Raw genomic sequence first — 15,571 nt, 5'->3', positions numbered from 1 at the left:
TAGAATCCAATGCATCCACGGTGGGAAGATTTATAAGTGATAGTGATAAGCCGTAGTAAAGAATGTTTTCAGACAACAGTAAAATAAAAAAACAAACAGAACAACTCGATGCTGACTATATGGATCTAAGAAGTGATGATGTGTCCAGACCACGTCTCGTGCTTTGTTCCCGGAGTTAAATGAGTTATCACAACTTCCACAGCTTGTTTCTTCTCATGTTTCGGAGGAATGGTGCAAATTCTGTAAGTGACTTCATCACCTTCTACAGGGACATATTCTCCTTCAATACTGTGAAGGCAAAAAAAGAACTTTTTGTTTTGTTTTTAAGGGAATCTGTCACCAGGAATTTCACTATTGAACCAGCACAAGGCCTTGTAGGACTAGTTCAGCTGACTGTAATGATACCTTTTAACTTAGTGACCGATTGCTTCATTCTGGACCTATGAAACTGGCTGACCTGTTACATGTGTGCTTGACAGCTTAAGATATCTGTGTTGGTCCCATGTTCATATGTGTCCACATGGCTGAGAAAAATGATGTTTTATTATATGCAAATGAGCCTCTAGGAGCAACGGGGGCGTTACCAGTATACATAGGAGTGATCACTTTTACACTGCCTGATCCTGTGAGAGTCAAAAGTTTAAAGGACACGGCAGTTGCAGAGAGAGCAGAGCCTCTAGGTGTAACCGCAACACCCCCATTGCTCCTAGAGGCTCATTTTCATATATTAAAACTTTTCTCAGCAATGCGGGCACATATGAACATAGGACCAACACAGAAGCCTTCAGCTGCCAAGCGCACATGTAACAGGTCAGACAGTTTCATTGGTACAAATCTGCTGACAGATGCCCTTTAAGTGCAACCTTGCTCCTCCAACTTCTCTTTTGATTGACAGGGCCAGATGAGAAGACTATGCATAAACCTGCCAAAATACCCCTTCTATGGAGTGACTACTATACATTACATGCATTCAAACTATTAAAAGAAAGCAAATTTGTAAAGAGAGCTATTAACCTTTTCCTAGAGCACTGCATGGCCTATAAGACTAAGTAGGCACTCTCCATAAGGAGAGATAGTACCCTCAGTTTTTTAGTGATCACATTATATATGTGATGATCATTTAAAACGGAGTAGGCAAAAATATATAAATTCATTGATGGGTGAGGGGGATCTGCAGGGTCTTCACCACGGTTAATAAATGCCGGTATGGTTAGGTTCCACGACTAGTAACACTGGCACACCTACCCATTGGTTTAATGTCTGGTATTGCATCTCAGCTTCACTGCAGTGAATAGGGCTGAGCATAATACCACACAACCTGTGCACAGGCATGGCACTGTTTTTATTTTTTGTTATTTTTTTTGACATCTCCACAAAAAAAATAAAATAATGAGCTGAAGGCACGGAATGTTATTAAAAAAAATGAGTAATACCTGCTCTCTGCAGCGACGACTCACTATTACTTCAAGTGACGACTGAGGCCAGTGATGGGCAGTCACATGGAGTCGCTGAGCAGTTCATAGTTGGGTGCACCACAAGTTGCGCTGTAAGTGCAGGAGATTGTGCAGGTCAGTGCTGCATCTTCTTTTGATTTTTATAACATTCCTGGTCTTCTGCTCATTTTTTCTTGTGGTCTCAGAAATCCCTTCTTCAGCACAGAATTGCTTTTTGGCCAATTCTAATAACTTGGAATAAAAGTTATATCTTAAATAAACGCCTGCCAAGGATTGCCATTTCACCCACTGGTCTACTTCTGAGTGCACTTTGTCTAGTCAGCGATAATAGATAAGACTTGGTTATTGATTCTGTAGATGCACATCATTCTGCATATACACTACAGTTTACCACATGAATGTATTGTGAAAAAAAAAACTCCAACCACATAAAAAAATACAACTGAGAAATGATGACAATTACCATAAAACAAGTGGAGGTTTATGACCCTATAAATAATTCATGTGGATCCATTGTTAGACTGATATAATGGCCTTTTGCTTCCCCGGCCCTGCAGGATTTAAAGTGGAGCTATCAATCTTAAAATAGTCAGCAAGGCCAAAGCCAATAATGAATGGTAATGCAATAACTGGCACTGAAGTGGAACAAGCTTTAAAAATCTAATTTCCCATGATGCTTTTAGAAGATGAAAGATAAAGCATAGGGGTGTCAAGTGCAACGCTCTGTATTCTGTACATGCCCCTGAATGTGCTCAGATGATCCATGGCCAGGTTTTCTTATGGAGGACAGACAGTTATTACACTTACTCAGAAATGTGTACAAAGAGATCCGGCCCGCCATCTTCAGGTATTAAGAAGCCATGTCCTTTAGAACGGGAGAAGGATTTGCATACTCCTTTGTACAACGGTCCTTCAGAAGCGCGTGCAGTTCTGTGGGAAAAAAGAGAATTTAGGATGACCGCAGAATTAAATTTTCCAGGTACAGCTAAAAGTGATGGAAATCTCAATGAATGATGTCTATCAGCTGCCACCTGGATCCATCGTACAACATGTCAGATGTACATGACGCCTCAAAAACATTGCTCCATCATGTCCGATAGGTGCGGGACCTGCCTCTGACACTCACTCCAGTCTCAAGAATGTGGTCTGGGATCTGCCTGGACAGGTGGGCTATGCATGCCCTCCATTTACTTCAATAGCCCATCCAAAAATAACAGCCTTAGGCTCCATTCACACGCAAACACACGGATTCCGGCTATGTGCATCCTGCATCTTCCCTTTCAGCAGGTCCTGCACTATGTAATAAATCCCTATTCTTGCCCACAATACAGACATGAATAGGACAGGTTGTATTTCTTTTTCAGGGCCACAGAATGGACATACAGATGTGGGCAGCACACACTGTTTTGTGGCCTTGTTGAAATCAACGGGTGCGGATCAGATGTGGACGAAAATATGGTAGTGTAAATGGACCCTAAGGGAGCTCACCTATTTTCTAAAATACTAGTGGCTGAAAAAAAAGACGCTACAGAGCGCTATAACCCCTTTGTCACCACTATAAGGGTCCATTCACACGTCCGTAGTGTATTGCAGATCTGCAATACACAGGGCCGGCACCCCTATAGAAATGCCTATTCTTTTCCACTATTGTGGACCAGAATAGGACATGTTCTATTTTTTTCGGGAGCCGCGGACCGGAAATGCGGATGTGGACAGCACAATGTGTGCCGTCTGCATTCTTTCCATCCCCATTGAGAATGAATGGGTCTGCACCTCTTCTGCAGAATTGCGGAATTAATCCGGACCCATTCTACGGACGTGTGAACAGACCCCAAGTCTCACAAAGGTCCATTGAAAAGAACTGCAGCGTATTGTTTTTTACAGGGTTGTGAATGGAGCCAAAGGGGTTTCTTTCAAATTGGAAACCAGTGGTCGAATATTCAGCGGGGCTCACTGCCTAGTAATAACCTCCCCTAGTGCAGGCAGCCACTATGGGCCAGATTTATCATTAGATCAAGTCAGAATAATGGAGTGAAAAAGTCACAAATTTTTGCGCAATCGCTTAAACTGCGCAAAAATGTGCGACTTTTATTGGCTCTGCACTATGCTCGCCAGTTTTCTGAAAGTGGGCGTGTTTTCTTATGTAAATGAATCTCTAGACAGATTTACTATTGCGACTATTAAAAAAGTCGCAAAAAATGAGCAATTTCACTCCAGTGAGGACCATGCTTATCTTATGCGACTTTTTAATAGAACATGCGACTTTTTCGTAAAAACGTGCGACTTTTGTAAAGCTGCTTACTGACGGATAATCTGCTACCGTCAAACCACATTTATTACAGTCTTAAAGGGCCGATCATAAATCTGACTTTAGCCATATGTATGTGAAAGTGGAGTGAGCTGTCAGAGTCATGAGAAATCTGGCCCCATGACTACACAAGGCGTTTAGGGCTCCGGATCAGATGCATGGAACTGCCATTTCTGTGCTTTAACACTTTTATTTTTTTATTATAAAACAGCATTGTGACCATGACAAAATCAGCAGCACTGCGCTTTTCCTTTCTTTCTGGGGGCTGCAAAAGAATCTGTTGGGTCCTATACATCTGCGTCCACAGCAGAGAGGTTAACCATTTAGTTACAAAAGCTGGGAAATAATCACCCTACAGACAGGAGCTCCGAAGTAGCCAAAGTAACTCAGGAAAGATATCGCAGAAGCAGGGCTGTGGAGTCGGAGTTGAGGAGTCCGAGTCAGAGGAAATTTGGGGTACCTGGAGTCGGAGTTGGCAAAAATGAACCGATTCCGACTCCTACTAAATTTAAATTGGAATAAAAAAATTTTTTTTAGAAAAATGTCCCAATTCACAAAGAGTTATAATTAAAGGGAATCTGTCACCTGCTTTTAGCATTTTAAGCTTTCATCATTGCCATGTTCAATAAAGTACCTTATTTCCTAGTGGTCTTCTTACTTTATTTTGTTTTGTCATTTTGATTAAAAATATATTTTTCTGATATGCTAATGAAGCTCCAAGGTGCCCAGGGGGGGGCGTTTATTTTCCTCTCTGGAGCCCAGTGACGCCCCCCTGCAGTGCCCAGTCCGCCTTTATTTAAAGCCCAAGAACGCCTCCTGATCCTGAAATAACCTCCCACAGCTCCGGCAAACGGCTCCGCCCCCTCGCCACGTCATCTTCTACTTTCAAGAAATGCCCTGTTCTTCCTGTCGGCCACCAGAAATCTTGCGCAGGCGCGGTACCGCCTGCATGATCATCAAGCTCCTGAGGCAACAGTGCTCAGATTATGTCATTGGGCTCGGCGCATGCCCAATGAGACTTTTGAGGCTGTTGACCTCAGGAGCTTGATTATCGCAAAGGCGGTACTGCGCCTGCGCGAGATTTCTGGCGACCGACAGGAAGAAGAACAGGGCATTTATTGAAGAATTTATAGAAGATGACGTGGCGATGGGGCGGAACCGTTTGCCAGGGCTGTGGGAGGTTATTTCAGGATCAGGAGGCGTTCTTGGGCTTCAAATTAAAGCGGGCTGGGCACTGCAGGGGGGCGTCACTGGGCTCCAGAGGGGGGGGGGGGGGGAAATGCCCCTCTGGGCACCTTGGAGCTTCATTAGCAATGTTTTTCCAGGTGAAAGGTCCTCTTTAAGGAGCGGCAATACTTATATTTTCCATTGTGTTGTGTTCCGCTGTTACAGGGAACGCAATTCCCATGGTTAACCTAGCCTCTCACTGATAACTGATTAAGTAAATGTTTTTTGCAGGACTAGAGAGACTTGTATAAGTGAAGGGAATGGATAGTCAATAGTTCAAGACAGAAGCTGTAAACCATTTGAAAAACTGCTGTCATTCAGCTAATGCTATAAATACTTGTAAATTCAGATTGTTAGCTTAAACTTTAACCACTTCAACCCCCCTAGCTTAAACACCCTTAATGACCAGACCACTTTTTACAATTCTGCACTACACTACTTTCATCATTTATTGCTCGGTCATACAACTTACCACCCAAATGAATTTTACCTCCTTTTCTTCACACTATAATAGAGCTTTCATTTGGTGGTATTTACTTTTTTTGTTATTAATCAAAATTTTATGAAATTTTTTGAAAAGAAATGACATTTTTCACTTTCAGTTGTAACATTTTTCTAAAAAAAAACGACATCTATATATAAATTTTTCTCTAAATTTATTGTTCTACATGTCTTTGATTTAAAAAAAACATGGCAAAGTTGAAAGCTTAAAATGCTAAAAGCAGGTGACAGATTCCCTTTAAAAACTTCTCTACTGTAAGAATAAAGCATAATGCATGCAGTGCGTCACGTTACCGCAAAAAAAAAAAAAAAAAATGGTTTGGGTAAAAGTTATAGCGTTTACAAACTATGGTACAAAAATATGAATTTCCGCTTTTTGAAGCAGCTCTGACTTTCTGAGCATCTGTCATGTTTCCTGAGGTTCTACAATGCCCAGACAGTAGAAAACCCCCACAAATAACCCCATTTCGGAAAGTAGACACCCTAAGGTATTCGCTGATTGGCATAGTGAGTTCATAGAACTTTTTATTTTTTGTCACAAGTTAGCGGAAAATGATGAATTTTTATTTTTTATTTTTTTTCCTTACAAAAAGTCTCATATTCCACTAACTTGTGACAAAAAATAAAAAACTTCCATGAACTCACTATGCCCATCATGAAATACCTTGGGGCGTCTTCTTTCCAAAATGGGGTCACTTGTGGGGTAGTTATACTGCCCTGGCATTTTAGGGGCCCAAATGCGTGCAAAGTAGTTTGAAATCAAAATCTGTAAAAAAACGGCCTGTGAAATCCTAAAGGTGCTCTTTGGAATGTGGGCCCCTTTGCCCACCTAGGCTGCAAAAAAGTGTCACACATGTGGTATCGCCGAACTCAGGAGAAGTTGGGGAATGTGTTCTGGGGTGTCATTTTACATATACCTATGCTGGGTGAGAGAAATATCTCGGCAAAAGACAACTTTTCCAATTTTTTTATACAAAGTTGGCATTTGACCAAGATATTTATCTCACCCAGCATGGGTATATGTAAAATGACACCCCAAAACACATTGCCGCTGGCAGGCTGCAGATCCACTCGCTTACCTTCCGATCCTGTGAACGTGCACGCCTGTGTGCGTGCGTTCACAGGAAATTTCACGTCTCGCGAGATGACGCACAGATGAGTCTAGGAGGAATTAATCGACCGCCGCCAGGACGCATCCGTGCGTTAGGCGGTCGGGGAGCAGTTAAACATGACTATGGGATTCTACTAGGGAAATCATGTTTTAAAATAAATGCCCCTTCCCCTGCCCCTTCCTGGATCCTCCCACTGCCCTATCTTCAGCAGAAGATCAGCACACAAAGGAGAAGGCAGCAGCTTCTGCCCAACTAGCTAGCTCTGCTTAGAAGAACTTGGTGGAACAGCTGTATGTTGCCTTTCTTTCCTTCAAGGAATGTATAAAATACATTTGCATATTAAATACAGATGCGTTGGAAGAACCAAAAACGGCGGAGTCGGAGCATTTATCTACCGACTCCACAGCCCCGCGCTGGGGGGGGGGGGGATCTTTGGATGGCACCGTTTAGGGGAGGGGGATCTGTGGAGGCACCGTTTAGGGGAGGGGATCTGTGGCGGCACCGTTTAGGGGAGGGGGGGGATCTGTGGATGGCACAGTTTAGGGGAGAGGGGGGGAGGATCTGTGAATGGCACCGTTTAGGGGAGGGGGGGGGGATCTGTGGATGGCACCGTTTAGGGAAGGGGGGGGGGATCTGTGGATGGCACCGTTTAGGGGAGGGGGGGGATCTGTGGATGGCACCGTTTAGGGGAGGGGGGGGGATCTGTGGATGGCACCGTTTAGGGGAGGGGGATCTGTGGATGGCACCGTTTAAGGGGGGGGGGATCTGTGGATGGCACCGTTTAGGGGAGGGGGATCTGTGGATGGCACCGTTTAGGGGAGGGACTCAGCTCCCTGCTGTTGTGTGTACTATGCACAGGGCAGCAGGGAGAGTGTGAGGTCCTATTCACCCTAATGGAGCTCTATTAGGGTGAATATGACAAGGGTTCTAGCCCTTAAGGAGGCTAATAGTTATTAACCACTTCAGCCCCCCTAGCTGAAACACCCTTAATGACCAGGCCACTTTTTACACTTCTGCACTACACTACTTTCACAGTTTATTGCTCGGTCATGCAACTTACCACCCAAATTAATTTTACCTCCTTTTCTTCTCACTAATAGAGCTTTCATTTGGTGGTATTTCATTGCTGCTGACATTTTTTGTTATTAATCGAAATGTAACCAATTTTTGACAAAAAATGACATTTTTCACTTTCAGTTGTAATATTTTTCAAAAGAAACGACATCCATATATAAAATTTTCTCTAAATTTATTGTTCTACATGTCTTTGATAAAAAAAAAAATATGTTTGGGTAAAAAATAATGGTTTGGGTCAAAGTTATAGCGTTTACAAACTATGGTACAAAAATGTGAATTTCTGCTTTTTGAAGCAGCTCTGACTTTCTGAGCACCTGTCATGTTTCCTGAGGTTCTACAATGGCCAGACAGTACAAATACCCCACTACGGAAAGTAGACACCCTAAGGTATTCACTGATGGGCATAGTGAGTTCATAGAACTTTTTATTTTTTGTCACAAGTTAGCGGAAAATGATGATTTATTTATTTATTTTTTTCCACTAACTTGTGACAAAAAATAAAAACTTCCATGAACTACCTTGGGGTGTCTTCTTTCCAAAATGGGGTCACTTGTGCGGTAGTTAGTGCCCTGGCATTTTAGGGGCCCAAAAGTAGTTTGAAATCAAAATCTGTAAAAAATGACCGGTGAAATCCGAAAGGTGCTCTTTGGAATGTGTGCCCCTTTGCCCACCTAGGCTGCAAAAAAGTGTCACACATGTGGTATCACCGTACTCAGGAGAAGTTGGGGAATGTGTTTTGGGGTGTCATTTTACATATACCCATGCTGGGTGAGAGAAATATCTTGGCAAAAGACAACTTTTCCCATTTTTTTTTATACAAAGTTGGCATTTGACCAAGATATTTATCTCACCCAGCATGGGTATATGTAAAATGACACCCCAAAACACATTCCCCAACTTCTCCTGAGTACGGCGATACCACATGTGCGACACTTTTTTGCAGCCTAGGTGGGCAAAGGGGCACACATTCCTTTTAGGAGGGCATTTTTAGACATTTGAATCCCAGACTTCTTCTCACGCTTTCGAGCCCCTAAAATGCCAGGGCAGTATAAATACCCCACATGTGACCCCATTTTGGAAAGAAGACACCCCAAGGTATTCAATGAGGGGCATGGCCAGTTCATAGAAATTATTTTTTTTTTTTGCACAAGTTAGCGGAAATTGATTTATTTCTGCATTTTCTCACAAAGTCTCCCTTTCCGCTAACTTGGGACAAAAATTTCAATCTTTCATGGACTCAATATGCCCCTCACGAAATACCTTGGGGTGTCTTCTTTCCGAAATGGGGTCACATGTGGGGTATTTATACTGCCCTGGCATTTTAGGGGCCCTAAAGCGTGAGAAGAAGTCTGGAATATAAATGTCTAAAAAGAATTTACGCATTTGGATTCCGTGAAGGGTACGGTGAGTTCATGTGAGATTTTATTTTTTGACACAAGTTAGTGGAATATGAGACTTTGTTGTTTTTTTTTTTTCTTACAATTTCTGCTAACGGGCCCAAAAAAATTCTGAATGGAGCCTTACAGGGGGGTGATCAATGACAGGGGGGTGATCAGGGAGTCTATATGGGGTGATCACCCCCCTGTCATTGATCACCCCCCTGTAAGGCTCCATTCAGACGTCCGTATGTGTTTTGCGGATCCGATCCATGTATCCGTGGATCCGTAAAACACATACGGACGTCTGAATGGAGCCTTACAGGGGGGTGATCAATAACAGGGGGGTGATCAATGACAGGGGGTGATCAGGGAGTCTATATGGGTGATCACCCCCCTGTCAGGCTCCATTCAGACGTCCGTATGTGTTTTGCGGATCCGATCCATGTATCCGTGGATCCGTAAAAAATCATACAGACGTCTGAATGGAGCCTTACAGGGGGGGTGATCAATGACAGGGGGGTGATCAGGGGTTAATAAGGGGTTAATAAGTGACGGGGGGGGGTGTAGTGTAGTGTAGTGGTGTTTGGTGCTACTTTACTGAGCTACCCGTGTCCTCTGGTGGTCGATCCAAGCAAAAGGGACCACCAGAGGACCAGGTAGCAGGTATATTAGACGCTGTTTATCAAAACAGCGTCTAATATACCTGTTAGGGGTTAAAAAAAAAATCGCATCTCCAGCCTGCCAGCGAACGATCGCCGCTGGCAGGCTGGAGATCCACTTGCTTACTTTCCGATTCTGTGAACGCGCGCACCTGTGTGCGCGCGTTCACAGGAAATCTCGCGTCTCGCGAGATGACGCACAGATGGGTCCAGGAGGAATGAATCGACCGCCTCCAGGACGCATCCGTGCATTAGGCGGTCCTAATGCACGGATGTAAAATAAAAAGTAAAAAAAATAAAAATTTAAACACGCCCCCCCAAATATAGAAAACACTATATCGCGATATATATCGCACATGCTTAAAATGATATCGCAATATAGATTTTAGGCCATATCGCCCACCCCTAAAACCAACTATTGCCCCGATTGGACAGAAATTGGTCAGATAATCTGTTGGTGTAAATGCACCTTTAGGCTTAGTGGCCAGTGCGAAAACTGCAGTATTTTATGATTTAAAAAAAAATATAGATACTGATATGGAAAATTAAAAATAACTTCATCAAAACTTTTTTTTAAATGTTAAACACAAAAACATGATTTAAACAATAGGTAATTTTCTCATGACACATTACCTTTAAGGCATGCTAGTGTTGCCATAACCACAATCTGTGACATAAAAAGACATAGGGGCACAGTTATCGAATCATACGTGTCTTTTTTGTCTTAAAAAAGTTTCACATGCAGACTGGACTTCCATTACTACAGATCGTCGTGACCGTTTTTTTTTTTTTTTGAGATGTGGACTCCTTGGTCGGGCTATTCTCTCTGCGACCGTCTCTTGTGACTCGTATGGATACCAGTCTGGGCTTCACTGCTTACTATTCTCTGTATGATTCCCTGTGGGGGTTTTTTTGTTGATGACCACATACTGGTATATGGTACTAATGCCTAGGTAAATGTTATCTCCTATGTCCGCCATCCTGGAAGAAACCCTCCTAGCCATCCCCTCTTTTCCACACAGTTTGTCATTAGTTTGTCTCCCCTGTTTATTCTGTCTGTATGTTATCTGGATTTTCCGATCTCATGTATTTTCACAGGCTATTATAGCTTGTGGAAGGCAACAATGAAGAAGAAAAAAGAAAAAAAAAAAAAACTTGGTCAGTAAAGCCCAAAACAGGTTGGTAATTAAGGGGTTAAGGTACACATTTTCATATACTTGGCGCAAGCAAATATAGACTTAAAACTGACACAAAAACAACAGCAAATGATAAATGTACCCATACAGCATAATGTATCTGCGTACAGAAGTGTGATAATACATTGTACAGACAAAGTTTTGTAAAACAGTAATTCCCTAACCCCTTCCCGCATCCTCACGTGCATGTACGTGATGGGATCGGGCGGGTGCACAATCCACAGCATGGGCCCAATCCACAGCATGGGCCCGGCTGTTAGTGATAGCCGGGCCCCTGCTGCATCCGCCGGCATTGCCGTGTGCGGTGATGCGGGTGGATTAACCCTTTCACGTGTGGCGGTCAGCGCTGACCGCGGCACGTGGGGGGGTATACAGAGGGAGGGCGCTCCCTCTGACTCCATCGCCCCCCCCGCGCGCTGCGCTGGCAGGGGGTCGATGGTTGCTATAACAGCCCCGATGCCTTACGCAGGCATCAGAGCTGCCAGCCTGCAGAAGCCCAGGAGTTCCAGCCAGAGCACTGGGTCTTCTAGGCAACTGTCAGCATCCCACTGTGTGAGAGGCCAACAGTTCAATTCAGTACAATACAGAATGTATTGAACTGAATTGAAACAGGGATAAAACTCTGAAAAGGTGAAGTCCCAAAGTGGGACAAATATAAAAAGTAAAATAAAGTGGAAAAAAAAGTGTCATACAGAGTCATACACTAACAGGCAATGCATTACAATACAGATGTATTGTAATGCATTTCATAGGGGATCAGAACCCCAAAAGTAAAGTCCCAGAGTGGGACAGAAATAAAGTAAAAAAAAAACAAAAAAAAACGTTTCAAGTAAAAAAAGAAAAAAACGCCCCTTTCCCTTGATTTTATATATAAAAAAAATAAAAATATATAGAACACACACACATATTAGGTATTGCCGCATCCATAACGACCGTCTCTATAAATATATCACGTGATCCACCCCCCGTCCGATAAACACCGTATAAAAAATAAAGTTTTTAAAAAAGCCATTTTTGTTTGTCACCTTACATCACAAAAAGTGCAACACCAAGTGATCAAAAAGTCGTATGCCCCCCAAAAATGGTACCAATAAGGCCTCTTTCACACTTACGTTGTCCGGATCCGGCGTGTACTCCACTTGCCGGAATTACACGCCGGATCCGGAAAAACGCAAGTGTACTGTAAGCATTTGAAGACGGATCTGTCTTCAAAATGCTTTCAGTGTTACTATGGCAGCCAGGACGCTATTAAAGTCCTGGTTGCCATAGTAGTAGCGGGGAGTGGCGGAGCAGTATACTTACCGTCCGTGCGGCTCCCGGGGCGCTCCAGAATGACGTCAGAGCGCCCCATGCGCATGGATGACGTGCCATATGATCACATCATCCATGCACGTGGGGCGCCCTGACGTCACTCTGGAGCGCCCCGGGAGCCGCACGGACGGTAAGTATACTGCTCCCCCGCTCCCCACTACACTTTACCATGGCTGCCAGGACTTTAGCGTCCCGGCAGCCATGGTAACGATTCAGAAAAAGCTAAACGTCGGATCCGGTAATGCGCCGAAACGATGTTTAGCTTAAGGCCGGATCCGGATCAAATGCCTTTCAATGGGCATCAATTCCGGATCCGGCCTTGCGGCAAGTCTTTAGGATTTTTGGCCGGAGCAAAAAGCGCTGCATGCTGCGGTATTTTCTCCGCCCAAAAAACGTTCCGTTCTGGAACTGAAGACATCCTAATGCATCCTGAACGGATTTCACTCCATTCAGAATGCATGGGGATAATCCTGATCAGGATTCTTCCAGCATAGAGCCCCGACGACGGAACTCTATGCCGGAAGAAAAGAACGCAAGTGTGAAAGAGCCCTTAAACTGTCACCTCATCCCGCAAAAAAAGAGCCCCTACATAAGACAATCACCCCAAAAATGAAAAACTATAGCTCTCAGAATATGGAGACACTAAATCATCATTTTTGGGGTTTCACGGTAAAGAAAAAAAAAATTAGCTTTTTTGGCACAGTTTTGATGTCACCTTACATCACAAAAATTGCAACACCAAACAATCAAAAAGACTTATGCTCCCAAAATGGTACAAATAAAACACCTCAACCCACAAAAAATGAGACCCTACCTAAGACTATCGCCCCCAAAAAAAAGACTCTTAGACAATGGAGACACTAAAATATGATTTTTTTGTTGCTTCAAAAATGCTATTATTGTGTTAAAGTGAAATAAATGAAAAAAGTAGATACGTTACATATCGCTGTGTCCGTAACAACCTGCTCTGGGGTAATTTATGGGGGGTTTCTATTATGTAAGCCCGACAACATGACTTCAGACCTGAACTGGTCCTTAAAAAGTGGGTTTTGGAAATCCTAAACATTTTAAGAATTGCTTCTAAAAGCCCTCTAACGTCCTAAAAAAATAAAATGACATTTACAAAATGATGCAAACATAAAGTAGACATATGGGGAATTTTAAGTAGTAAATATTCTGAGGTATCACTTTGTTTTAAATCACAGAGAAACTTTTGGTAAATTTGGGATTTTTTCATAACGGTTAAATATATTGACGCATTTAGTGGAAGTCGAAGTTCATGAAGTACAATGTGTCACGAGAAAACAATCTCAGAATGGCTTGGATAAATAAAAGCGTTCCAAAGTTATTACCACATTAAGTGAGACATGTCAGATTTGCAAAAAATTATCATCTGGACAGGAAGGTGAAAACTGGCCCGGGTAGAAGGGGTTAATGGGGTTATAAAAACATGTAATCATTTAAAAACATTCTAAAGTAATAAACAATAAAAAGCTATTGTGTTTGTTCTGCCCAGCAGGGTAAGGAATCATGCACACGACCATTGTGTGCTTTGCAGATTGCAAATTGCGGATCCGCAAAACGCGGATGGCGTCCGTGTGTGTTCCACAATTTGCGGAACGGCACGGACAGCCATTGATATAACTGCCTATTCTTGTCCGCAAAACGGACAAGAATAGGACAGGTTATATTTCTTTTTGCGGGGCCACGGAACGGAGCAACGGATGCGGACCAAAACAACGGTCGCGTGCATGAGGCCTTAGAGAAAATCATTACAGATCACATCTGCCAGAGTTTTAGTATTTCTGTAGTGATTAGTGTGGTTATAGCACCATCTAACGGTGTTAAATTATATTACACTTTGTTTTTCTTGTTGCAAAGACTATTGCATTGTGGGTTATTGCAAGGCATCCTGGGAAAGAGAAGTCTGTAGTCTCCAGGGCACATCAGCAGAGCTGTCCTTCTGCATATCTCCTCCTTAAACTCCACTATCCTGGTAACGCATATCTGGTTAGAGATCTATCTTTGTTTCAGGGAAATTATGTTATGCAGAGCTGTTCAGCTAGTTATCATTGTTACTCAGGGAAGTTGTTATAACTGTTAAGTGTTAGACATGAAGTCCTATGTTAGGCCTACATTTTACTATGTGCTTCAGTGTTACAGTACCTGCTATGCTATATACTTATTCATGTTATTTGCATTCTTATAGGTTTTACTAATCAAATAATCATGTTTTACCAATAAACAAGTTAGACTACAAAGAACCGTCCTCTTATTTGAAAGACAGGAATAGTTTATGCTGAATGTCAGACTGCACACTGTGTGAACGTGTAAGACGACAGAACATGTGTACCTTAGCCTACTTTCACACTTGCGTTCAAAACGGATCCGTCTGGTGTCTGCACAGACGGATCCGCTCCTATAATGCAGACGATGGGATCCGTTCAGAACGGATCCGTCTGCATTATAGTTTAGAAAAAAGTGTGAAAGTTGCTCAGACGGATCCGTCCAGACTTGACATTGAAAGTCAATGGGGGACGGATCCGTTTGAAAATTGAGCCATATTGTGTCAACTTCAAACGGATCCATCCCCATTGACTTACACTGTAAGTCTGGACGGATCCGTTTGCCTCCGCACGGCCAGGCGGACACCCGAACGCTGCAAGCAGCGTTCGGGTGTCCGTCTGCTGAGCGGAGCGGAGGACAAAGGGTGCCAGACTGATGCATTCTGAGCGGATCCACATCCACTCAGAATGCATTAGGGCTGGAGGGATCCGTTCGGGGCCTCTTGTGAGAGCCTTCAAACGGAACTCACAAGCGGAGCCCCGAACGCTAGTGTGAAAGTAGCCTTATGTAAAAGTAAAAACACAAAAAGAAAAAGAAAAAAACACTTATAAAAAAGGTATCTTTCTATATTTGGAACACAAAATATGTACATAATTTACAAAGTACATTATCTCACCTCTGCTGTGTTCTCACCTGTCCTTATAATATAAGCTAATATCACAAGAGCGATTTTTCCATGTAGTGACCACAAAGCATCCGGACTGAATCCTGACCCATTCATTTCAGTGGGTCTGTGTACATAAGCGTTGTTTCTCACGAATTATCTTTGTGTGTTAAGGAAAATTTTTTTTTTTCACACAGCCTTACATCCATAGAGGGGCTTGCTTGAAAAACAGAAGGACGCAATGCATATTTCACTGATGGTTGCTAGGAGATGAGTGTTATTCTTCAATTTTTCTTAAGGCTACTTTCACACTTGCGTTCAGAGCGGATCCGTCTGAGATGGATCCGCTCATATAATGCAGACGGTGGATCCGTTCAGAACGGATCCGTCTGCATTA

At 43.0% G+C, this 15,571-nt stretch overlaps 1 protein-coding gene across 1 annotated transcript in view; it reads right to left on the bottom strand.

The window, feature by feature from the left end:
- Positions 1-15,571, bottom strand: part of CARHSP1 (calcium regulated heat stable protein 1) — a 71,222-nt gene continuing 55,651 nt past the window's right edge. The window contains exons 3-4 of the mRNA XM_044303625.1: positions 2,262-2,384; positions 1-288 (exon numbers count right to left, since the gene is read on the bottom strand). Of these exons, the coding sequence (XP_044159560.1) occupies positions 126-288; positions 2,262-2,384 (286 nt within the window). The 3' untranslated portion in view covers positions 1-125. The remainder of the gene's footprint in view (positions 289-2,261; positions 2,385-15,571) is intronic.

Source organism: Bufo gargarizans, chromosome 8, assembly GCF_014858855.1.
Source record: "Bufo gargarizans isolate SCDJY-AF-19 chromosome 8, ASM1485885v1, whole genome shotgun sequence".
Lineage (NCBI taxonomy): Eukaryota > Metazoa > Chordata > Amphibia > Anura > Bufonidae > Bufo > Bufo gargarizans.
This window is presented reverse-complemented; position numbering and strand designations above follow the sequence as displayed.